The sequence below is a fragment of the Belonocnema kinseyi genome, chromosome 2 (assembly GCF_010883055.1).
Source record: "Belonocnema kinseyi isolate 2016_QV_RU_SX_M_011 chromosome 2, B_treatae_v1, whole genome shotgun sequence".
In the NCBI taxonomy this organism is placed as follows: domain Eukaryota; kingdom Metazoa; phylum Arthropoda; class Insecta; order Hymenoptera; family Cynipidae; genus Belonocnema; species Belonocnema kinseyi.
Window position 1 is genome coordinate 13,120,925 of NC_046658.1, and position 27,566 is coordinate 13,148,490.

Sequence of the window (27,566 nt, forward strand, 5' to 3'; positions counted from 1 at the left end):
TGGCAAAGCCACCGAACGCGTCCTCGGGTTGCGGAGAGGGTCCCTGTACCAAGGGTTTCTGCTGAATTTAGATATAAAAATGAAAAGTCATTCGCGGAAAATTGTCCAGGTGTGGTCCCGAAGGAATTAACCACCAAGCGGTGGTGTGAATACTATGCCGAAAGCTAAATGACACCTCGGTGAGGTGCCTAGAACAGTGACTACTCTGGGATAACTCTGTGCGCGCGTGTGTGTGTGTGTGTGATACCGGAACAGCGTCGGGCAGACTATTAAAAGAAATTCAACTTCAACAAAAATTCTTTCTACATGTTTGGCTGTAAACATCTTAAGACTGAAAGAAAAATGAGCTTCCGCATTTTATCAATAATAAAATTAATTATTAATAATTAAATTATTTGATTAGAAATTTAAATGCTACAACACTATTAAAATCATTAAAATGAAAAGGAAAATTTAGATGTTTTATAGGAAAAAACTTCAGCTTTATAATTAAAGTTATAATAAAGGTGGTTGGAGAGAGAAAGACGGTACAGTCAAGTGTGAAGTTGCTAAAAGGAAAGAAATTTATGCTCTCGGGTGTACAATTACTTGCTCGAGCGTTACATAATGCTTTTCTTAAAAAGCGCAGGCCTTACCTACTGGTCGCTGTATCCCCTATTTTTAAGATTCGGTCCCTATGGTACACTATTTTCATTTAGTAAACTAATTTTCTTTCTTAATTTTCAATCAAGTCAATGTGTGGAAACATTGCACTCTTTCTTTGTTATAAATAGCTTGGAATATTTTTTGTTGCATTCCTTAGGATCCTGCAGGAACTATGCTGGTGTCTTAAGTTTATCAAAAACAATTTATTTTACTTTTCTGGGAAGCATGCATGTTTTTCAAATAAGTCGAATCTGGATTTAGTGATTCTGGACTAAGTGTTTCGGTGAATTGACTCTGGATTTATGGTCGTCATCAGCACCTACACCGGCATTAAATACAGATTTGACAATTTTTGAAAAAAAAATTAAAACTTCACCTTTATTTATAAAGCTGAAGTTTTTTCCTATAAAACATCTTAATTTTCGTTTTCATTTTAAAGATTTTAATAGTGTTGTAGCATTTAAATTTCTAATTAAATAATTTAATTATTAATAACTAATTTTATTATTGATAAAATGCGGAAGCTCATTTTTCTTTCGGTCTTAAGATGTTTAAAGCCAAACTTGTAGAAGGAATTTTTGTTGAAGTTGAATTTCTTTTAATAGTCTGCACGACGCTGTTCCGGTATATATCATCAGTCACGAACGTATTTTCTCAATACTGTCAAGTGATCTGATAAGAGTAGTATGTCTAATTTGACTTATTATTTTAATCAAAACTTTTACTGGGGGTGAGCCCTGTTATACATCATAGCCACGGACTAAGTCAAATGGCTAATGAGATTAGGATGTTATAAGTCAGTCCAATACGATGCTTGAAAGCTCCTGCGCTGATATTGTAGGTATACAATTACGAGCGGAAGGGAGCGTTGAATGCTTTCTTAGAACTACCATCTGCCATCACTCCACAGGTTTTTAGTCGCATGCTTCCTGATAATCAAGTCTTAACTCGCTATACTTGTGGATCTTGGTTGTATAGGTTGACTGAAAATTTCGTTTAATTGGACAAGCAATATCGATGATGTAGACACTTCCACCTTTTTTTTTCTCGCATCACGATATCAGGTCGATTGGTTCGGATGTAATGATCCATTTGGATAGTAACATCCGAATGTAAGATGTAATCTTAGCTTTCTAAAACGGGAATTGGAATGTATCTATAGAAAGGAATCCATTCTTTTAAGGGCATGTGATATTTAAAAAATTGTCTATTTTACCAGTTTTAGGTTCCCCCGACTTTTTTTCTAGAATAATAAATATTTTATCTTAAAAATTTTGGAAATGATAGCGAGAATGCTAACGGACGTCCCCACAAACTTCTTTTGTAGGTTAATTCCAAAAAGTTTTTATTTAGCAAAATGTGATTAATTTGCATCGCGCTTAGGAATTAGTATCGATTTTTTCAGTGTTAGATTTCCCCGGCTTTTTTACTAGGATAAGAAATATTTTGCCTTCAAAATGAAGGAAATGATAGCAAACATGCCAGCGGACGTCCCCGCACACTTTTTTTGTGTTTTTTTTTTTTAATCAACAAATTTTGATATTGCTAACAAGTGTGTGTATATTTCGAGGTTATGTGTGTTACAATTCACCCGAGCGTTACTTCCAAACTACACAATATTTTTGGCCGAAAACTTTGGACTTACAAACAAACATAAAAACTAATCTCCCGGAACTAACCTTGTTTGCAGGCAATCAAAAAAGTTTATTTCATAAATAATTTCCAAATTATCGGAAAGACAGAGATGAAAAACGACGTAACCTCAAAATAATGCATATGCATACCATTTCTATGAACCACAATAAACTTTTTTGTTATTATCCCTCAAAAAAGAGTCCGGGACATCCGTTATAATATTTTATAGCATCTCCAAATTCAGTTTGTAAAAATTTTCATTTTTATGGAAAAAAGCCGGGGGAACTGTACCCGATTGACCACACAAGGAAGTGTCACATGCCCTTAAGAGTCCTAGGTTTAGGCCCATCAATAATGTGATCGATGGATTCGTTGGTATCTCCACATAATCGGCACCGGTCAACCACGTTTGGATGTAAAACGTGTTGCGATAATTACTGGTGCTGACCTTGTCCAGTATCGCAATGACGAATCCTTCCATCTCTGGATACAGAACACCCTTTCTTAGTCAAATATTGGATGCCTCACTATCCTCTTCATGTTTATCTAACGTTTTGGGGTGTTCGCCGTGGATAGCTTTGAGCCTGCATTGTATTTCTAATTCCTCTATCGTTGCTATCCTGATATTGAAGGCCACATCTAAGGACAAATTTAAGGGCGTGTAGTCAAGATCCGCTTTACAGATGGTGCTGTAAAGTGCAACATTTCGTTTGCTGTTAAAATAGTATCCTCATTTCTACGTGGAGGATTCCGTTTAACTTTTCAAAGTCGGTATTGGACCACTGGATGAGCCTGAAGGAGTATGTGGAGACATGGATGGTATGTGTTGATTGCCCTGATTTTGTTTGCCGAGTTGAGAAAACTCTTCATAATCAATCGCAGTCTCGTAGTGAAGGCAGTCGTTAGGCGTATGTTAACTATCTTATGCTGAATATCTTTAGATTCAAGAATGCCCAGATATTTATACGATGGCCTTCAGCCATTACCTCGATGTCATTTTCGAACTCGTTCTCTAACTCTGCGGTTCCTAATTCCCCTCTGATTGAATGCACTGTTCTGCATTTATCTAGTCCGAATTCCATGTGGATATCATTGGAAAACTGCTTTGTGACATCGATCACTTGCTGCAGTTTCTGGGCTGAACTAGCGTACAGCTTTAGGTCATCCATGTAAAGAAGATGGGTCACCTGATGACCATCCTCATTATCATGAATTCTGAACCCATGAGACATGTTATTTAATGTTTCGCTCAATGGATTTAACGCTAAACAGAACGATAGTTCGCTGAAGGAGTCTCCTTGAAATATACCCGTCGTAAAGCGTATTGATCTAGATATCCTTGGTTGTCCACGATCAAAATACTTGATTCAAGTACCCCAGAACCTCATCGCATGACTTAGAAAGTCAATAATGCCTGAACATATTTTGTAAAGTTTTAAGACTTCAAGCAAATAGTCATGCGGTACGGAAGGAAACGCTTGCTTATAGTCAATGTATGCCATGTGTAAGTTCCTTTGATGCATACGAGCTTGAGTCATGGCAACAACGTCTATAGTGACTAGATCTTGACAGCCTCGCGAGTTTTTACAACATCCTTCATTCTCGTCGCAATGAGAATATACCTTGTCTGCAATGATAGCTGTAAGACATTTATAAATTGTTGGAAGAGAGGCGTTCGGTCGTAAGTCAGATGAATTTTGAGCGTCTGGTTTTTTTTTTGGTAACATATACGTAGTACCCTGAAGCATAAAACCTGGCATCAGATCTGGGTGTTCAATAAACAACCAGAAGTTGTGCACCATGTCCAGGCCTGAAGCTTTCCAATTACTCGCCCTTTTCAAGACCACTGAAACATCTAAAGCTGTGATGTTTGTCAGTTGCATTTCAGGGCTATTGCTTGCCCGTGCTTTTTTCAGTTTGAACCACGCAGTGTTCAAATTGCCCCTGTTCATTGCAGTGTTCATTGCATCTTACTTTGCCGACATCCATATCCAACCTGATCTTCCGTGGTGGATCTCGATCCCTTGCTGGGACAAAAACTGCATTTGCATGTCTAGTTTTCTCGCCGAACGTTCTAACGGTTGCCACAGCTGCACAGTATATAAGAGTTTGCACCTTTAACGCCGTTTGTACTAAGTTCAAATACGTAGGAAAACCTTGCTGTCGAGATGTGCTGTTAGTGCACGAAGATCATTTGTGATGTCCATTTTGGGTAGAGTGCCTTAATTTTGGTTCTACATATGTGAACTCTAATAAAGCATGACCAAAATTTCTTTCAGGGTGCTATAGTTTTTCTGGCATTTCCCTATCCACATCATCATTATTAATATCCGGATGTGGTTCTAATGGATCCGGTACATGATGTTCATTATCCCTAGCACCTATGCCTTCAGCTTCAATCAAGTCTTCATTGTCCACATCTTCCAAGGCGAGTTCATCAATAGGAAGCTGCTTTTCCACTTCCATTTTGATGTCAGTTATTTCAACAGCCGAAAGCAGCCTGTGTTCTCTGTCAAAAAATGGAGGCGCATAACATCTCTGTTCATATGGTATGTTCATTTTCGTCGCTTTTTTGGTTGCTGAATCTCTGCTTCTGCTTCTGGTTGTATAAAGTCATCCATCTCTGGAGGATATGGTGGTATTCGATCATCAATAGGTTGAGGAAGAACATCAGTTGCTCCTGTTTGACCGTTTGACGTGGCTTCCTCTAACTGATGTTCATTGCCGTCGTTTTTCCACGCCAAATCAACTTGTTGTTTAATCTCTATTGCTCGGTCTTTTGTCACGTGTAGATTTGTCCTGATGTGCTTCACCTTAGCGATAAGTTCTCTTAGTACGATTTTCTGTATATTAGGATACTTTGCAGCAAATTTCGTTCTTAAATTGTATCCTTTTTCCATTTTCGTTTCAAATTTCGCACTTTCGTAATAGAGACGCACCAATTTCTCTTTTATTGTGGTATCCCTATTGATACGCTCCCACGTTATTTCTGTCGCGGTGGTTAGCTTCAAATAGCTAACGCTAGCCAAAGCATCCTCAGCAGGCACAGTTGATGTTCCACTGCTTACCCTTTGTCGCAGATGTTCTTGTTGGCCAGCTGTTTCATTAGTGAGAACTGCCTGACCATCTCGCAGCTTACCATCGCCAGCGTCCCGCATGCTGTGGTCCCCAGCTGTGGCTCCAGGGGTGCCACGACGATCCTCGGGAAGCGATATGCGTTTCAATATCTTTAATATGCTCTCCATTATCATTTGGGTATTGGTGTTCTGCTTAGTTCCTCTTCTCTTCGTTATCAGCCTATTTGGCATGGGAAACCCTGTCAGTAGCAATGCTACCGCCAACATAGCCGTCAAAGTTATGAGAGGAAGGCTCAAGCCCTGCCACTTTTAAAAAAATTATTTCTTAATTAATTATAATAATTATTAGTATTGTTTGATAATGAGATGTTATCGAGGTAAATAAGGGTGTTTTGAAGACGTTTCAAATCTTTTGCGATGGTGTTGTAGTAGGTACCAAATTAGGAACATGGTGTAGTTTGAATTCGTCTTTTACCGCTCTTATCCTTACACAGCGGCCGCGAGCGTTGATGATGATAACAATATTCGCCCCTAGATGCTTTCTTAGAGCTACTATCTGCCACTCCATGGTTTCTAAATCGCTTGCTTCCTGATGGTCAAGGAAGTCTCTTACAATGCGACAGGTTTTTAATAAAACCGCCTTCTGAGCTGCTGCCTGTACTCAATTGACTCCTTGATGTTCAAGATGTTCAGTGCATCTTGTGTGCACGTTCCCTGTATCCGAAATCACAATAGAGTGAATAGATGCATGTTTCACATTCCTCGATCTTGTCTTTAATTCAATTCTTAGCTCGCTATACTTATGGATCTTGTGACGAAATTAAATATTATTTGCTTCCTTTTACAGGAAGCTTTGTAATCGTAACATTTTCTAGAAAATGTCAGTCTTTTAATCAAAGGTTTCGGAATTTAAAAATGTATAATACAATGTTCTGAGCAATGGTCCAGATGTGTGTGTGTGTGTGTGTCACACTTTTTTGTGAACTCGATAACTTGAAAACGGTTGCAGATAAATTGATGAGATATGAAGGGCTTTTTCAACAGTAATATCTTGAAACTGACTAAAGGATTTCACTAAATAATATTTGAATTTTTTCTAGCACTTTATAATATTTTATATATTCGTTTTTATAGTAAACTTTTTTTCATTAATATGATTAAAAGTTGATGCAAAAATTAAAAATATTTCTTGGTTCGACCTCCGCCTATCTTTGCAATTTATGCACTGATTGTCGGTAATATCAATGTTAATAACTAAATACCTTAACAACTTATTTTTTATTGTTTATAAAATATTTTTCGTGCTTGTTGATCTTTTACCAGGGCTTTCTCACACATGATTATCTTTTTAAAGTACTCTTCTTCGATTTAATAGAGCTATCCAACATCTCAAAAGTACTTTCTTCCTTTTGTTTAAATGGAAAAATAAAAAAATTACGAAACTTTTCATGTAACTTTTTGTTTAAAATTATTTGCGTGAAAGCTAGATAGTTTGTTATTTCTCCTGTAAAATTCGAGTTTTGGCATTTACGCCCGTATGAAACGTGACCCTTCAATTATTATTGTAAATGTGCGAAGTTAAAAAAAAGTCATTTAAAATACGTTGTTGGTGATTCCTTAAAGAAATTTATTTCATTTGTCTAAAAAAGTTTAAACTCTTAATTTTCGAAATAAATTTCAAAGCATTTACAAAATGTAATTGAAAACGTAATCTTAGTTTATAAAGAAAAGATTCAGCATATTCTTTAAAAATTAGCAAAACTATGAATTTCTGTATCGCAATCTTTATTATGTATTATATTATATATGTATTTTTACGTTTACAATTACATAATAATATTTTATGTTAAAATTAAATGAATTATATGTTCCTTTACTCTATTATCACCTGTAAAATTTTTATTCCATCATGAGCATTTTCTTTTCTTTAATTACTTCCATTAATATAAAAAAAATCTTCAGGCTTTTGGAACGGAGCACACAAAAATGGCGAAATCGATGAGACTCAAAACTTACCATCAGTCAATGATAATTCGATTTTGAGGTTTTAAAAATGCACTCTGAATATTTTTCCTTCACCGAAAGGGCTTCCACGGTTGTAGGATATCGCACAGCGTTACTTGATCGTACTACCAAGCATGTATACTGTCGGCAAATTTGCACTCCTCTTGGCGTGAATTTTAAATTAGAATAAAAATGCGATTTGTGTTCTCAATTTTGTAATTGTTTACTGACATGTCTTACTTAGCTTCGGAACACTAATATCAATCGCATATATTTCTTATTCAAAATTACAACATCTTCAGAGTTTGCAGACATTTGAAAACCATCGACCTTTCAATTTTGAGATATATAATAGAAATTATTATATACAGCAGACGTCTAAATTAGTAACAAATTTTTGCAGGAAAAATTGACAACAAAGAAGAAAATAACTACGTGACCGACGGTTAATTTTTACAAACTATTTACTACACCCTCATTCGCAAAGATATCGAGATGTGCCATCGGAGAGATTTAATGTAAAAAATTAATCGAATTATTATTACTATTATTATTTAATAAATTTAGTTAATTTAATTAATTCAATTTGTTTAATCAATCAGTAAAAATTTGAAAACTATTTTCAACGTCCTCATTCCCAAATATTTATTATTCTTAAATATTGAGGTAGTACCCTCAGAGAGATTCAATGTAAAAAATTAATTGAATTATTATTAACATTATTTAACTAATATAATTAATTAAATGAATTTGATTAATATAATTAATTTAATTAATTAATTATTCTACTCAGCCGACATCAAATTAAATAAAAATTTTTTCAGGAAAAATTTGCAAACTTTGTCTACGTCTTGAATCGCAAAGATTCATTATACTTAGATATCGAGATAGTGCCCTCGGAGAGATTCAGTGTAAAAAATTAATTGAATTACTAGTACTATTATTATTTAATTAATTTCATTAATTTACTTAGTTTCATTAATATAATTCAGTTAATAAATTAACTATTCTACACAGCAGACATCGAATTTAGTAACAATTTTTTATTCAGGAAAAATTTGCATACTATTTTCTAAGTTCTACTTCACAAAGATTCATTATTCTTGGATATCGAGATAGTGAACTCGGAGAGATTCAATGTGAAAAATTAATTGAATTATTATTACTATTATTATTTAATTAATATAATTAATTTAATTTAATACATTAACTATTCTACACAGCAGACGTCGAATTTAGTAACAATTTTTTTCAGTAAAAATTTGCGAACTATTTTCTATGTCCTGATTCGCAAAGATTCATTATCCTTAAATATAGAGATAGTCAACTCGGAGACATTCAATGTAAAAAATCAATTGAATTATTATTAATCCATATTGATTGATTAATTCATATTCATCATTAATTGCTATTAATTATTAGAGAATAGTACCCAAATATGAGATACCAACTCTGTTTGGCGTGATTGTCGGAATTCTATGGACTGAATTTAAAGTAGTATAGGTCATTTTAAAGGAAATTTAGTTTGCCATAAGGAGCTTAAATAAAAAATTTTATTAGCATTTTTTTATGTTGAAAATACAAAAAATGTAAAAAAGTGCTTTTTCCAAACTCGGCAAACTACTCTCATAATATGAGATACCCCAGGAAATAGCTAATAAAATACAAAATGAAGTATTATTTTTAATGAAAAACTTTATTCTATGTTTCCGAAGTATAAATTTACTGCTATTTAGATATACTTAGTTTTTGCAGTAATCACAAACACTTTCGTAACCAGTTTCCCCCGCGCAGCCATAGTGTTATAAAAACCATAGGTTTCTCATATTATGAGAACCACAACGTGCAACTGCGCACTTACTATGCTTGACTTGTACATTGAAAAACTTCAACACTATCTTAGATATCGAGATAGTGCCCTCGGAGAGATTTAATGTAAAAATTTAATTGAATTATTATTACTATTATTATTTAAGTAACTCTAAAAAGCTGGAATCGAATTTAATAACCATTTTTTCAGGAAAAATGTTGCAAACTATTTTCTACGTCCTGATTCGCAAGATTTATTATTCTTAGATATCGAGATAGTGCCCTCGGAGATATTCAATGTAAAAAATGTATTGAATTATTATTACTACTATTGTTATTATTACTAAAATCGTTGTCTGCTGTGTAGAATAATAATTGATTAATTAATATAAATTATTTAAATAATAATAATAAATATAATGTATGCGATTGATATTAGTGTTCTATAAAGCGAGAATAGGTTGTACAATCATTACCTTATTTATACGATTATACGTAATGCGTAATTTCCATATGTGTTTTGCCCGTTACAACACAAAAAGGTATGTAAATACATTAATATTATATTTTTTTATTGAAAAATTATTATCAATTATTATCAGCGAGTTTACGGCGGCATCCTTTTACCAGTTTCCACAGTTTTCCTATTTCGAAGCCAAGTAAGACATGTCAAAAAACAATTACAAAATTCAGAACGCAAATCGCATTTTTATTCTAATTTAAAATTCCCGCCAAGAGGAGTGCAAACTTACCGACAGCACACATGTCTTGGTAGTACGATCAAGTAACGTGTTTTTTGCATTTTCCTGCAACATACATTTGAAGCAAAAATAAATGTTTATTTATGTTTAATATTTCGTAATCTTATCATATGGAAAGTACTTTAATTTATAAACCCACATTGGGCTTGAAGAATTTGACTCATCCTTTGACTTCCGTTTTGTTTTTGGCTTTCAGAAACCCTCTATTAATCCATCTTTAGACATTTCATCTTCGTATTCCAATAAATTTATGTGTTTTGGACTTTCTACTGATAGATCTGATAGATGCAATTCTTCTGTAGACAAATAAAAGCATAATAAAATTGAGGTATAATATTTGTTTTATATCGACGGAAGTAATGAAATGACAATGATTTTTTAATTAAACTCAAGACAAAAAGTTAAATATTGCAAAAGCATACCTTTATGAACTACATTTCTAACAACTTCGACTTTTTTTCCGATATTTATTTTAATGTCGTTGAAGAAATTGAAAACATGAATTTAATCTTATTACCGCTGTTATCTTTAAAAAAGAATAAAAACTTTTAAATTAACAATTTAAAAGATTTTACTTTGATGTTGTTAAAAAATTAATAATTTTAAAATATGCATTCATTATTTTTGTAATCTCTTTAACCCTTAAAGCACCCTAGGGGTCGTGGGCGAGCCCAATTTTTTCGCGCGATTATATAAAAGCCCCCTTTGTGAATTTGAATTCTGTGGAGCCTTCAGTGTTCGTTAAACATTTCTTCTTCCAGTCTATATCGTTGGCAAGTGGCTGTGTAGATTATTTGATCAGCGGCTTTAGTTGGAAGCAGTCGTCGCCTGGCTGGGGGTCGTCCACGACCTCACATGTCGTTGGTGATTTTTTCAGAACAAATTTTTCATTTTTATTGTCGAAAAATATTGTGTATCCTAGTGAAAAGGAATGTGAGCACTGAAAAAAAGTGTCCAGATATTTGTGCAAGTGCTCGTTCTTAATCAATCTTGAGAAACCAAAGAGTTGCTGCATGTGCAGTAGAAAAGAAGATAACAAGGCCCAAGAGGCTTGTTATTCGTGCAACCGCCCGGTATGTCCAAAGCATCGGGTATTCATGTGACGATATTAGGTCGGTAGAGAATAGCGCTTTCATTATTCATTATTTTTTCATTTCTAATCATTTTGCAACGATTAGTCTTCAAAAATAAATAAATCACATAAGAAAAGAAAGAAATAATCATTAAAAATCAGACCTTCCACTTTTCATGAAATAGCCCAATTTAGATTTACAAATAAATACCTTTTTCGGAGCTGCACTATTTTTTTTTATCTTGAAGAGCTATATTTTGAGAGTTACAGGTTGCATTTTCAGGTAAAAATATTTAAAATTGACTGATTCATGATTTTTTGGTGAAAAAAGTCATTTTTCATGTTTTTGTAAGTATTTCTTTTTTCTAACGCGCACCAATATTTTTTTCACCAATATAACCTTACCCTCACATTGAAAGGATAGTTGAAGAGTATCCAGTAATTTTGTTGAATTGATATAACGTATACTCTCTTTGCAGTATGAAATTTTCCGCCTGGGGTCGCCCACGACCCCACATAGCGCTTTATGAAACTATTAGATAGGATGGCGTTTTAAGGGTTAAAAACTCTCTTAAATGGTTGTAATTAAAATAAAAATTTTCTTTTAATTCCACGTTATTCTAAAGAAATTTGATTCTTTAAAATTTTTGTTTAATTTCTCGAAAATATTTTAAAAAGAATTTCTTTAAATGTATAATTAACTTTAAAGAATATAGTACATTCTTAAAAATATTTTTATTATTGACACATCGAAATACAAAATTCAATTTCTTCTTTTATCGATCGCCGATAATTATTTCCGGTTTGCGTCTTTTTATTTTCACTTTCAATAACAGCTGTTATTTTTAATGGATTATCATCATGTATAATATTTAAATTTGTTTCTCATAATTCTTCAATCGTTACATTAAATTACTGAAGATATTATACACCAGAATGTGGTTTATTCATTATTACAGGAATAATAATTTAAAGTTTATGTTAAAATCTAATTTTTTGAATAATATAAAATAATGTGTCTTTCTACCGATGCGACGGCAGAGCACCAAGCTCTAAGGGAAGGATCGCGGTTCTCCCTTATTGCAACCCGGTTAGGTTTGCAAATAATATATGCGCGTTACCTAGCTTAAATTCTTTAATTCTAAATTAGATTAAAAGACGTTTAGTCTAATAGAATCTCACTCTCGAGAAAGAGGATATTACATAGTTACTCAGTCGCGATATAACCGAATTGCACCAAAGAATGTACCTTGTCCAGCCGGACAAAGGGACATATATTTAATTATTGATTTCTCGTACTACGCGTTCGCCAGCTGTAAGATCCAGCGCGTCACGTCGTGTTTACTTCTCAGTATCTGTTGCTCGATTCTAAATAAAGTGGCGAAAATTCATAGTAAGAGATACTGCCCTTTAAATTTATTCATGTTAGATTTAAACGCCTGTGAATGAAATGTTTCTTTTGCTTGGTATTTCTGTCTTTTCTTAATATGAGCAAGACTCATTAAGAAAATAGTTTTCTTTTCTTTTGATAAATTCTCAAGCACTGTAAATTTTGTTATAGGTATAAACGATTAAAATCCAGTGCGCCAAAGGAGAATGCCTTTTGGTTAATAGTTTCGTTTGAAGTCTCTTTTTGTTAAGGGCAGAATACCAATTTGATATTTAAAATTAAACAAAGAAAATTGTATCTCATTAGGAGATTTTGTGTACGTTCATTTAAAGCAGATTCAAGTAGGGAAAAGGTGATTCTGCTGAGTAGAATCACCGATTGCGTCACGGGCATAATGATGAAAAATCGTGATTCCTAATATCTCATTAGAGATTGGGTTTAAAACTCAGGATCACTAAACAGAATGCTCCATGTGAATCAATATATTTTCCTACTTATGGTTTTGAAGACCGTACAAAACCTCGCTACAAGAACAGTAATGTTTCAATATAACTATATTAATTTTAAATTTTACTTAAGTAAGCCATTAAACAATTTTTTTTGAACATTTTAGTTATAATAATATTTTATTTATTTTTATATTTGCAAATTATAAAGCTTAATAATATCATGTTATTCATGCTATTCATTTTTTGTAATAATATTATATTTAATACTTCAACATTATGTACAAAATAAAATATAATTTTAATACATTTTTAATTGGTTTATTCAATGTTGCAGTAATAATTATTTAAAGTTTATCTTGAAATTTCATTGTTTGAAATAATATAAACGATTATTAAATTAATAGAAATATTGCGAAATCATTAAGTTAAACAATATTATTATATAAATTATAATTAAAACATAAAGTTATTATAAGCTAAATTACAATTAAATAAATTTATTATATTAATTTTTTCATTATGTTAATGATTTAATGTTAAAAAAACTTGTTATTTATATATTAAAATTAAATAATACCGTATTTTTATTTTAACGTTATGTAATCAAAATTTATTAACTATTTAATATTGGAGATATATTAAATATGAATTTTACATAATTGAGTCATTAACAAAAATTTTTTTTTCACGTTTTAGTTATAATAATAATATTTTCATGATTTATATATTTGCAAGTTATAAAGCTTGATAATATTATGTTCTACATGCTTATAATTTTTACAATAATAATATATTGATATTTCACGTTTTAAAATTATTTACAAATGTAAAATTAAATATGATTTCAATACATTTTAAATTGGTTTATTCAATGTGACAGGAATAGTTTTTTAAAATTTTACCTTAAAATTTAATTTTGTTAAATACTATAAAAGATTATTAAATTAAAAGATATATTGTGAAGTCATTAAGTTTAATAATATTATAATATAAATTAAAATTTAATAATAAAAAATAAAATATCAAAGTACATAAAGATTGGATTTAAATTGTTTAATATTTAGTAATATAAAAATCCAGGTAAGAAGCTTTGCATTAAAAGGTGTTAAAATTTTTGAATCCCTAATAATGCTGTTTCTGTCCTTCGCTTTTTAATCCTCATTGGGCAGCGAAAATAATAAGATTCCAATCCCTTTTAAAGCCGATCGGAGCTGTCAGACGTAACCTCCAATAAATTAAAAACACAATTTTCGTCTGAAGCATTAAAACGCACTTCAAAATCATGACATTTGCAAAATCTGAAAGGATTCTTTACAAGAATATATCTCTTTATCGCGAAATGTTCGCTTTGTTCAAATATGATCAATTACAAAAATATAAAGTCATGGTAAAAAATTTCAAAAAATTATTTTTCACCAGAAACTTCTGTATGGAAACTAATCCTGATATCGTAAAATGACAAATCCTTTGTTTTAAAAAGCTTTTTATCTCATTTTTCGAAAAACAATAAATAAAATTATGAAAATTTGCGAAAATAAAAGGGATTAAAATTTCTCTATTTTTTGGTTTCTTTGTGGTATTCAGAAAAATATTGTCGGCGCTAAGTACAGAAAGGGATTCAATTTAAGAGATAACTTCAACTGCTGTGAAATTCAAAACAGGAGGACAAAAACGGGATCCAGAAGTATTCAATATTTCTCACGTTCCCACTGGATGAATGCAATTTTTTAATACTTTTTAACGCAAGTCTTCTTACCGGGATGTTATTTCCTCTCAGATTATGTGATTGAATATTAGCTATTACCTTCGTAATAAAAGTTTCTTTTTTTCTTTTAAATACTTGTATTACAATTATATAATTTTTTATGGTGCTTCCGATATTGTGAAATGAGTATTTAAATTCAATTTTCTAAATTATATGTACACGTATTTTAATTTTTGTAACTTAATTAGAAAGCTTATTAATAAATTAAATGTAGAGAAGAAATACAGTTTCAAATTTGAATGAGAATATAATGTAAACATTATTTGAATGTTCTTATGAAAATAATAGTGTGATGCTTTATTTCTTGTGAAATGGTTAATTAATTACCAAGTGATTTTACAAAGTTTATTAATAAAGAAAAATTTAAGAAATGAAAGTTTAAGTTTAAGAAATTATATTAATTAAAAATTATTTAAAGGTATTAGTGAGAATTATAGTTTAATGTTTCTTATTTTGCAATAGCTTATTGATAAATTAAATGTAGAGAAGAAATGCAGTTTCAAATTTGAATAAGAATATAATGTAAACATTATTTGAATGTTCTTATGAAAATAATAGTGTGATGCTTTATTTTTTGTGAAATGGTTAATTATCAACTGATTTTACCAAAACTCACATTTTCTAGAATTAGTTTACGAGTTTATTAATAAAGAAAAATTTAAGAAATGAAAGTTTAAATTTAAGAAAATGTATTAACTAAAAACTATTTAAAGGTATTAGTAAGAGTTTATAGTTTAATGTTTCTTATTTTGTAAAATGACTAATTGATATAAGCTTAATATTTTTTTTAGAACATTAAATTGAATAAAGATTAAAATTTATTGCCTCAAATTTAAGTAATATATATAATGTAAACATTATTTGAATTTTTCGATGAAAATAATTGTTTCATGTTTTTTATTTTGTGAACTGATTAATTCATTATCAACTGATTTTACTAAAAGTGACATTTTCTGGAATTAGTTCAAAAGTTTCAGATTAAATAGAATTTTTATTAAAAAAAGTTCTAATTAAAAAAAATATAAAGTTAAAGATTTCGGATTATTAAAGTAAATGAAGATTGAAACTTAGTTCCTGAAATGGAAGTAACATAATTTAATTATTGACTTAAAGGTCCTTTAATGCAATATTGAATATAATTTGAATATTAAAAGTTAATTCATATTTGCAATTATATTATTTCAATTAGATAATTTTTCAAATGATTCTGATGTACTGAAATGTGTATTTGCATTCGATTTTTAAAATAATATGGAAATACGTTTGATTTTTTTTTCTGAAATTAGTATCAAAAGTTACCAATAAAACAAATTTGCAAAAATGAATGTGATATTAAAAGAAAATGTAGAGTACAAATTATTTCTATGTTTGAATGAAAATAATTGTTTAATGCTTTTTATCTTATCATTTATGAAAAAATCAATGTATTGTTAGATGATTAATTTTTTCACAACAGTTTGAATTAGGACTTTAAATTTGTTCCATGTTTAAGTATATTACAGATGGTAATAATGAAGAATTTTTTTAATCCAAATAAAAATAAAATAAAAATAGAAAATGTAAATAGAATTAAATGACATTAATTTCTGAATGTTAATAATTCTGCATTTTTTAATAATTAAAAAAAACTACTACTAATATAAATATTTCAAACAAACATAAGCCGCAGAATAATTTATTTTTACTTCATTGAAAGTTACATACACTTTGAAAGTAAGATGAAGAAATGATAAAGAAATCTGTAATTGTAATTTTTTGTAACAAAATGAATAATAATTTATTTTATTTTTTCAGATTACAAAAATAAAAAATAAACTTTCAATTATAAATGTTCATAACACGGCGCTGTTTAAAAGAACCGACCTGATGCGGAGAATAGGAAGTTGGAAAAGAAAGGGGCGTGGGTTTGGTCCAATAAAAGCACATTGTGATTTGTTAAATTTAAAAAAGTTAGCCCATTATGAAAATTAAATTCCGAAAATAATGTAAAGTTTTGATGTTATCTTGTTTAAATATGAATTATTTTTTAAGCTATCGAAATTAATTTAACTTTGTAAGGTTATCTTGAAAAAATATTGCAAAGATAATTTTTTTAAATGATTGAATATAGATATAATAGCTCAAATTAGAATTACGATAATTTTGTATATTCAGAAAGAAAGAAGATTAAAAAATAAGCCATAATAATTAAAATTGTTTTTCAAGTTTATATTTAACATTGTAAATTTTTCTTTAAAAATTTCCAAAAATAATAATTAAAAAGAAATATTTAAGTTATATAAAATACTGTTTATTTAAATAAAATATCGAACAAAACATGTAAAAGTATATTTATTTTATAAAGAAGATTAAGAAATGAACTTAACAAGTAACCAATTTTATGTACTGCGGTGCAATGTCAATGTATATTAAAACTTTGCTCACTTCATACACTGTCAATTGTTATAAATACACTATTAGTTAAAAAAACACAATCCAGTACATACACGGTCACTTGAACAAAACACAATTTACAAAATATCATGCACCACAATCCACCACGAAATATATGCTGCTTCGCGCCAAGTTTGAGCACTCCTAAAGTGTTTGGGTAGGCTCTTGTGCTCGTTTTCGTACGTTTAATGCATACACTTTAGCTACATTTTTCCAAATATCATAAATATTATAACTTCAATCGAAAACTGTGATTTAAACTTCTGAGGAATTACAGGCATAAGTTGGATCTCAAAATTTTTCCCAGTTGTTTTTAAAGAAGGTTCTCAAAGTTCCTACGACTTTGACGATGACATTTGCATTACGAAACTTGCGCAAGCCTTTTTGCCGTGTACCAGAAGATTGGACAAAAATGTCTAAAACGTTTGATACAAAAATTGAATAAAGATAGTTTTAAGTATATATTCGATATCTAGTAAGTAATTTAAATAAAATTTCCTAATCTGTCAGAAAACTATTTTTTTTCTATTTTCCTGAACAATTTCAAATTTTTCGAAAGTAAAGAAGTTTTCTAATTTTTATCAAAACTGAAAATTTGATTTGGATAATTTGCAAGTCTTCTACTCATCTATAAGAAACGTGGACAACAATTCTCAAAATTTCAATTCTTGAAAATGCTCTACATTTTTTAATTTTGGTTGGAAATATATGCTTAACGAACTCAACCTTCATTTTGGGAACCTTAAGAAGTGTATCAAAGGCTGCCTCGATTGGAAAAATACTTTAAAAGTTAGCGTGGCTACAACATTCAGGTAAACATACATACCGACAGACATACAACGACAACATTCTATGATTTTCAGGCTCTGTGAGTGCCGAAACATAACCATCCGTTAAAAAACAGAGATCGAAAATTTGGATGATTAAATTACCATCTAATGAATGAGAATGTAATAAGGATTCCGCCAACATACGGATTTCTCCGGCCTAAATAGCTATTAACGACTGCAATAAAAGCAGAAGCGCCACATAGAACTCCTATATAGGATTTGCAAGTACGAGAAACTAACATAACGTGTTAAAAATGCAAAAAAAAATTTAAAAATTGGAAAAAGAAAATATTGTACCTATTACTGCGGATTGAAACTTTATATATTTGCCATAGTTTAACATATTTGCCATAGTTTACCAATAAATTAAATCAAAATAATTCACCAATCATTTAAAAGCGTCTGGCGCCTGTCCAATCAAAAACTTAAAGCGAAGGTTAGATTCACATGTTGACAGCGCCGCAGTATTAGGTACATACGGCTTCACGGAAAAAAATACGGCTAGAAGGAGTACCTGACAATGTAGACCTAATACCGCCCGCGTGGGATGGACCTTTATGGGTGCGAAAACAGAACTACGACAGTTTAATTCTTCGGGGTCCCGCCCGATTCCACCAGAAACGCACGACGTACGAATGTCGAGAAAACATTGATTCTCCGCATGTGGGAGCAGAGCAGTCCTACACAGAGAGCGCGTACGGTTCGATGCTGATATGCCAGCAGTTTGGAAGTTTAGGTCTAGCTAGTAGAATGCATCTTGTCACGTTTCATCCGAACTTCTGGCATACCAGCATAGAACAGCACGCACTCTGTGAGTTAGACCACTTCGCTCCCGTATGTGAAGAATCAATGTTGTCCCGATAACTCGCACGTCGCGCGTTCGCTAGCCGAACCACGCGTTACCCCGAAGAATTGAACCACCGTAGCTCCACCCTCGAACCGATAGAGGCCCAGTCCACGTGGACAACATTGGCTGCACAGTATCTGGTACCACCCTCTGTCCAGATTTTGTTCCGTGTTAAATTTCGGACTGAACACCCGCGTAATAAATGTGTACCTATTGCTTTGAGTTTTATTTTTTTATTGATAAATCAATTTTCATTTTCTTCCATGTTCATTTTATTTAAACAAGTTTTCTTGTTAAAAAAATTTCTACACTGCGTATAAGGTTATATAATAAATCTATTCTATTCTAAAAAGATCATACATATCGAATTTTTTTCTATGGAATTCCACCGTAACCTCTTCGTATTTCCCATTTGGCTGCTCCACGGGCTCCACTCTAGTTCATTATTCAAAAATAAAAAGTATATTTTCCTATTCTATAAAGATTTTTTCTCAAAGTGGAAAAGTGTATTCAATAAGTGGATTGAACATCAAGGATTGAATCAGATATTCCTTATTGGTGGAGTTGCTGTCAGGGAAGGCACGTGGCGCGTTAAACCGTGATCTAATAAATACATGGTCTTGCCACTTAAGGACCCCGTTACGTTCAAGTCACGGAACCGCTTGATTCCACCATTTTGTTAATATGACCGCGCAGTTTGAGTTTCACGCGTACTCTCTGTACGACGAACTAATAGGAAAATCGGTATGTAGGAAGAAATATTATGAAAATATTGAAAGAATGAATTCCAAAAAGAAGACCCGATTCCTTATTAGTCAGACATATACTTGGCGCTGGATTTAAATCTCTCGCAAGAGCTTTTCAGAACTAGTGCGCTCAAGCGCTCGAATTTGAAAGTACATGCATTTTGGTCAACTTTATGCGAAATCCCTTAACCTATTGGTCTTAATTTCCCTAAGTTTCCAATTTCAAAAAAAAATAAACATTTCTAGCTTAATTACTATAATGAATTAGTTAATTTTAAATTTATTGTTAGTTACTCTGAACATAGGTAAAAGGGAAGAAAGTGTTTTCAAAACAAAATAATGATTTTCAGTTATCTTGAAATCGGTGAGAGATACGCAAAAAACTTACAATATTGTTAGGGTTTATTAAAGGGGAATGGTCTGTGGCACCCCGACCTAAATCAGTAAAAGAATTTTAAACTTCAAAGAAAATAAAAATTTGTAATTATCTGGAACTCGGCCAGAGAAACGCGAAAACTAAATAAATTTTAAAGTTTTTGAAGACGGCATTTGTCCTTGAACAAAGTTAACTGACCAAATAAAAAGATTGTTTGAATACAAACAAAAAATGAAGATTAGGGATGGTCCTCAGACACCCCAAACTAAAAGAAAAATATTTTAAACATTTAAAAAATCAAAATTTAATTTTTTTTTAGAAAGCGGTCATGGAAGCATGAAAACTAAGTAGATTTTAAGGGGTTTGAAGATAGGTGTTATCTTCAATTAATTCGAAATAACCCAATAAAAATATTTTTGAAATACGACCTACATAAACTAACCCAATAAAAAAATTTGTTTTATATAAAAAATGTTGAGTTATCATGAAAAGGGTGAGAGATACGCAAAAACTGACAACATTTCGAAAAAAATCAAAAATTTTAAATTACTTCATTTAAGGTTTTTGATGAAGGGAATTGCTGTATACCAAAATTTGAAGGTTTTTAAAGAAGGGTTTTGTTTTCGAACTAAATGAACTAACCTAATAAAAATATTTTTTAAATACAAAAAAAAATTAAAATTTTGAGTTGTCTTAAAAACGGTAAGAAATAAGCGGAAACTGTAAACGGCCGAAGAAATGCTAATACTAAGTAGATTTAAAAGTTTTTGCAGAGTGGGTTTATTTTCGACCAACACGAAGTAGCTCAATTAAAGGATTTTTTAAATACCCTAAAAAATGTAGATTTTTTGTTAGCTTAAGGACTGTGAGGGAGAAGCGTAAAACCGACAACATATTCAAAAGGGGGCTGATTCTCGGTCACTCTGATCTAAAGCAATAAATAGATTTTATCAAATTAAAGAACCTGAAATATGATTTATTTCGAAAACGTTTATAGAATCGTGAAAACTAATTACATTCTAAGGATTTTACAGGAGGGTATTCTCAAACAACTGTAACTGAACTAATAAATAAAACAATTGTATTCAAAATAATGATAACATTTTTTGGATTATATCGCGAACGATCAGAGATACATGAACAACAAACAAATATTAAGGAGCTTGCAGAGCAGGACTGTTTTGGACAAAGTCAAAATAACCTAATAGAATTATTTAAAATTGAATAAATAATATAATTTTGATTTATCTTGAAGTCATTGAAAGATGCACGAGAACTGAAAAAAAGTTCACTGTTTGATAAAGATCCTTGACCATACACAACTAACAGAGTAAAGTAGAGATACGCGAGAGGGACAGCATTTTCACGATATTCCATTCCGGGATGGTCATCGGGCACCCCGAATTAGTATGACAGAAAGAGTTTAGAAATAAAAATTTGGAGTTATCTTGAAAACGGCGAGATACGCGAAAACTGAAAAAATATTCAGGATTTTATACAAAGGGCGGTTCTCAGCCACTACAAATTAACCCAATAAAAAGATTTTCAAAGGGAAAAAATAAAATTGTGAATTATCTCGAAAACCGTAGGAAATTTTTTTTTTTAAATTAATACAAAATAAAAATTCGTATTAATATCGAAGAAACTTAACACATTCAGAATTCCGAATAACACTGAAATATACACGAAAAACGTAAAATTTTAGAGATTTTCTAAAAATGGATAGATTCTTTCGGATTGGAAATAATTGAATGGCGAACTTGGATTAATTCGGTTTGAAGTTAATATTTGTTTTAGAATTGGGAAGGGTTGAAAATATTTTTTGGATGAGCCTCGGATTCCTTGGATTACCCACATAGCACACTTCCCAAAAAAACCCAGTTCCATCCCAGGTTTCGACTTATTCTTTTTCCGAAAAAACTGGGACAGATTTGATTTTTTCGAGAAGTGTCCTAATTGTGTTAGGCAGACGGTGTGAAAATGATTAAAAGTTGTGCAAAGATTCAAGTTTATATATACACCCGGATTTGAAAGAAATGAAAATTAAGTTTGGATTGGTTTCCAATTCACTCGGATAGAGTGAAAGTTTGTTTCCGATTGGATTGTGAGTCATTCGGTTTGCTTTTGGATTCACACTTATCCATTCAGACTGATGTCAGATTCATCGGATATAATTAAAAAAGTCCCATTCATTTGCGAGAATTGGAGGCACGGATTGAAAAATGGATAGCGGATGCGTTCGTGTTGAATTTGGTGCTAATACATGAATGAAGAAGGATTGATAAGTGAGCCTCGGGTTCATTCGGATTGCATTTCGCGTCTTGAGACATGTATTGAGATTCAAATTTAATTTGAGGTTGAAAGACAGATTAAAAAGGGTTTAAGAGGATCGACAAATTGCTTCAGATTGTTTTGGATTAATTTGAATCAGTACAAACTGCACAAAAATTCACAAATACTTACAAAATATCTCAAATGACCCCCAGTTTTGGTCAAATGTCCACGTTTTGAGACCCCCTAATTCCTAAAGAAGTTTTTTTACAAATTTGTCTGTATGTATGTATGCCTGTCTGTCTGTGATCAGGATAACTTTTCAAAAAATTAATCTATTAGATTGGCCTTTGTTACACCCGTTTAGTGTCCTAAACTAAAGGCCAAGTTCCTTAGCTAGCCATTTTGGATACAAATTCAAAAAGTGAGTGAATTTTGAATATTTTTGAGACAATTTTTTTTAATTAAAAAATTCTATGTACGGATCTTCATAGTATTTAAAAAGAAGAACAATTTATCCTAATGACTTTTCCCCTACCAGATTATCATATCTTTTTGACTTTTCTTGAAAAATCGACATAAAAAAATAATGGTAAATCAAAAATTACATTTTTCGATTAAACTGTGCAAAATACGAAAAAAAGATGAGTAGACAAAAATTATGCATTTGAATCCACCCGCTGCGTGGGCACATTCTCAGTACAACTTTAGTGTTTTAATTTTTTTTTCGTCTCGCGTGTCAGGTTTGATAAACTTTCATTTTGTTATGTTTTTCAACCTATTTTTTACGATTAAAAACAAAAACAGAACTATCAAAAAATCATTCCTGACAAATTAATTTATTTTACATTCTCATCAGAAAAAGTATTAGATTAGCGCAAAATTTGACACCCCCTCCCCCCAGTTTTGGTCAAATGTCCATCTTTTGAGATCCTCTGAATACGAAAAAAAAGGTTTTTTACTAATATACCTGTCAATTTGTCTGTCTGTGAGTACAATAACTTAAAAAAGATCGATTAGATTGACCTTTGGTACACTCTTTTATTGTCCTCAGCTAAAGGTCAACTTCGTTATCCAGCAATTTTGGATAAAAATTCAAAAAGTGAACGCGCTTTGAATATTTTTAAGATGAATTTTTTTTAATTTAAAAATTCTCAGTACGGATTTCATAGTAATCAAAAATTCGAACAATTTATCCTAATTACTTTTTTAATTAAACCAAAAATTAACAGGGTCATAGCATTTACAAAATTCCAAAAACACGAAAACTAACGTTTTAAGCCAAATAACGCAAAATATGAAAATAGTCAAGATAATAAAAATATTGCTTTTTCAATGCCCTACAAGATTATCATAACAAATTTTTTAATTTTGTCGAAAAATTGAAAATTCAAATTTTGACGGCATAAAAAAAGAATGGAAAATTAAAAATGACATGTCTTCATTTAACAATTTCACAAAAAACTGGGGTTTCTATTAGAACCAATTTTCAGTTCAAAAGGAGCTGCCGCGAAAAGGAACCTTTCTTGCTGAAAAGAAGACCAAAAAGGGTAAATGGTTAAATGGTTTCTAAATGAACCAAAAGTATGGATTGAAACAGTTCTAATAGAGCCCTTTTTGATCACTTTTGCATTGAATCACTTCAAACATTTTACAAGTTAATGATTCACATTTTATTTTGCAATTCGGTTTTAATGATATTGCACTGGAAAAATTTTAATGAAGAAACTAAAATTATCGAAATTAGCTATTCTTGAAATGAAGACAGTACATATTAAATATAACAGTTTGACAGGATGTGTTGAAAATCTGCCGCTTTTAACTTCGCATGTATCAAAAAAGTGCCGTAATATTTAAAAAGTTATAATATACATATGAAATATTACATTTTTTAGGAATTTGAGTATTTCTATCATGCAATTTAATTTTGTTTTAAAATGAATAAGCAAGATTTGTTACTATTTTTATGTGTAATTTTTCATAGTATTTATTTATTTCAAATAGGCTTGTGCAGTTCGCCACATGCGCGGTTTAGAATATGAACAGCCATCTATCGAATATCAACGAACTAAAAAGGAACCCTCAAAAAGAGTTCTATTGGCGACTCAGTTCTAAAGTTAGGTCGCTATGAAAAAAACCATTGTTTTAAAGAAGAACCCATCTCAGTAAAATTTGAAAAAGCTGTGAAAAAATACCGTATTCGTTAAAACTTTTAATTAAACGGTTTTATTCCAAGAAAAAAAACGATAATAATGATTTTGCTGTAAAAAAATTATTATTGGTGGACTATGCAAAAAACTATAAATAAATATCAAATAAAAATCGTGTGTTTTACGCTGCCACACAGTGGTCAAAATCGGAAAAAGGTGGACAAAATTAGAAAATTTTCATAAAATGGGCCAAATTCGATTACTTACGGGTTTTTGAGGTCGCTGATTACGAATCCGATGTCAAGAATTCCGAAAACAAAATGGCGGATCCAATATGGTGGGCGAGTATGCCTATTAAACTTTCGATTCTTTTCAAAATTGGTATAACGGGCTTTTCAAGTTCGCTGATTGTGAATCTGAATTCAGAAATTATAAATATTCAAATTCAAGATGGTGGATTCAATATGCCGGTTTCAAAATTTAAAAATCTCGCTTGTTAGTTACAGGTATGCAATTGTAGGTGCAGCCACAAAAAAAGTTATTTTTCTTTTTTAAACCATCTTCTAGTGGTGAAATGAAAAATATTTTTTATGAGCAGTTTATTATTTTAAAAAATAATTAATAAAATTAGTCAATCAAATTTAGTTTACATTGATACTTAAATCTTGAGAATTGTAGATGAGATTTTAAATGCTTTGATTTCAATAATGTAAGCATTTATGGAATTTATGTATTACGCTAAGTAAGATTAAATTTAAAAATGTTGTCAACATTTTAACCACAATTATGTGTCAGTATTGGCCGTATGAGATCTATATTCAAGAATTACGAGAATCTAATCGTCGATCAGCGATCGTAATCAGCGACCCCAAAAACCCTGAGTATAGATTTTGAAGCTCATATATATATATTTTTTCAAAATTTTGAAACCACCATCTTGAATCTGCTATCTTGAATTTGAATTGTTCCAAATTCTGACTTCAAATTCGTAATCAGCGATCCCAAAAAACCTTGAGTAAACAGTTTTAAGCTCGTATATCTCTATTCAAAATGTTGAAATCGTCATCTTGAATCCGCCCTCTTGAATAGAAAATTTCCCAATTCTGACTTCAGATTCGTAATCAGCGACCCCAAAAATCCCCAAGTAGATATTTTCAAGCTCATATAACTCTTTTTTTTTTTAAACATTTTGAAATCGCCATCTTGAATCCACCAGCTTGAATGGAAAATTTCTGGCTTCATATTCGTAATCAGCGATCCCAAAAACCCCCAAGTAGAGATTTTCAAACTCATTTATCTCTTTTTTTCTAAATGTTGAAATCGCCATCTTGCATCCGTTATCTCGAATTTAAATTTCCGAAATTCTGACTTCATATTCGTAATCAGCGACTCCGAAAACCCCCGGAGTAAGAATTTTCAAGTAAATTCACTGAACAGAAAAATACGTGCAACAAAGGGTTTATCTAAAAAATACAAGCATTTAATTTTTAAAATATAGTAACAAATTTTATTATTAATAAAATAATAAACCATTATAATTATAACAATAGGAAAAAGTCATTATTTACTTGAAGAAACGATGTGAAAAGATTTGTTTCCCGAGCGTTTTCATAAGTATTTTTTGACGATGCCTTCTTAATAAGTTACTTATGACGGTTTTTTCACGAATAAGGTTTTTTTTCACGGCGTTTTCACAAAAAAAATTTTTTTTTGATGGCGTTTTCATGAGTCAAGTTTTTTCTCACGGCATTTCTTAAAAAGGTTTTTTTTCGCAGTGTTAACTAAAGTATGTTTTTTATTACGGACATTCAATTATGCGGTTTTTTTCACAGTATTTATACAAGACCTGTTTTTTTAACAGCGTTTATCAATATGTATTTTTTACAGTGCTTATACTGACACATATGTTTGTTCATCACATTTTATAGAGATGAGTTTTTTCATTGCGTAATGATAAGAAGTGCTTTTTTCATAGCAATATAATTTATGGGTTTATTCTCCTAAGAACCGGCGATATATGTCGTAGGCATTTAGCCGAAACCGGCATTAGGCTTAATGCCCGCGCAATAGACCTAATGCCGGCAACAACCGAATATACCTGCGTCGACCTTTTTTTCTTCTAATTCTCTGGATCAAAGGTAACACTTAGCCGCCTGGATGCACTCACGGCTTAATGCCCAAAGTAACCTAGGCAATAAGAGGAATTTAATTTTAGACCAATAACTATATATTTCCTTGAAATCAGAAGAAAACTATATCTACTGATCGATGTATGGAAAAATGAAGAAATTGTGGGAAATTGAGGATGGAAAAATGAAGAAATTGTGGGAAATTGAGGAATCTTGTTAAAATACATTAAATTGTTTTAGTGCCTCATAAATAATACATTCATAGCAAATCCTACAATAAATAAAACCATTAATTTGAAACATAAAAAAAAATAATTTTTAATAAAATAGTTCAGTTTTCAAACATGAAGATGAATTTTCAAGTAACATGATGAATCTCTAACCAAATAAAATAAATTTTCGAGAAACCAGTTCTACTTTTCACCAAGTAGTTAAAATTTCAGCCAATTAGAATAATTTTATACCGAAAAAAAACCAAATTCTCAACAAAATACATGAACTTAGTTGTAATTCAATAACGCTATATTTACTTGAAATGAGCAAACTGCTATATCTATTGGTTTATGTATTATAAAAATAGAGAAATTGTTGAAAATTATGGAATCTTTTAAAATACATAAAATTACTTTTATTGCCTTACAGTATGTTCAAAGTAAATTCCAGAGATATATTTTATCTGAGGTTGGATAAAACCGCTGCAAACAATTAAAAGCTACAATTAACAGACGACCAATAATTTTTATTGGGTGTGTAGTTATAACAGAAACATATAATGAGACCATCTGAACTCACGTCTCACACAACGCTTCTGAAGGTTGGTAACTTTGGTAACTAGGCTCTCCACTTTCGACGCTTTTAGAGACTCTTTTAGTGAATTATTAGGAGATGAAGCAAAAGGGCATCACAACTGCGATGTAGAACACGATGCGGCATAAAATTCAATTGACAAAGTCTAGGTCACTGAGGTTAGGGATATTGCTTAGAAGTTATAAATGGTAAGGCTGCTGCGTAGGCCTAATGGGTAACGTTTAAATCGCAAACATAACATTTGAAATGAGCAAATTCAGTTTATGAAAAAACGACAGAAGCTGTAATAAAATCTTAATAACAAAATTTTTCGTAAATGCGCATGTTTTCAAACGATACAATGAAACTACATCTGTTTTAAACTAATAGA

The 27,566-nt window shown here is 31.0% G+C and overlaps 1 protein-coding gene across 2 annotated transcripts in view; it reads left to right on the forward strand.

Moving 5' to 3' along the window:
* The window catches only part of LOC117167731 (eukaryotic translation initiation factor 2 subunit 2-like), a 100,843-nt gene that overhangs the window by 59,102 nt on the left and 14,175 nt on the right, over window positions 1-27,566 (forward strand). The window contains exon 4 of one of the 2 annotated variants that reach the window (XM_033352881.1): window positions 7,765-7,826. The exons of the other annotated variant lie outside the window; for it this stretch is intronic. Within the exon in view, the coding sequence (XP_033208772.1) occupies window positions 7,765-7,811 (47 nt within the window). The 3' untranslated portion in view covers window positions 7,812-7,826. Of the gene's footprint in view, window positions 1-7,764; window positions 7,827-27,566 lie in introns of those variants that run through there. 2 annotated transcript variants of the gene reach the window in all.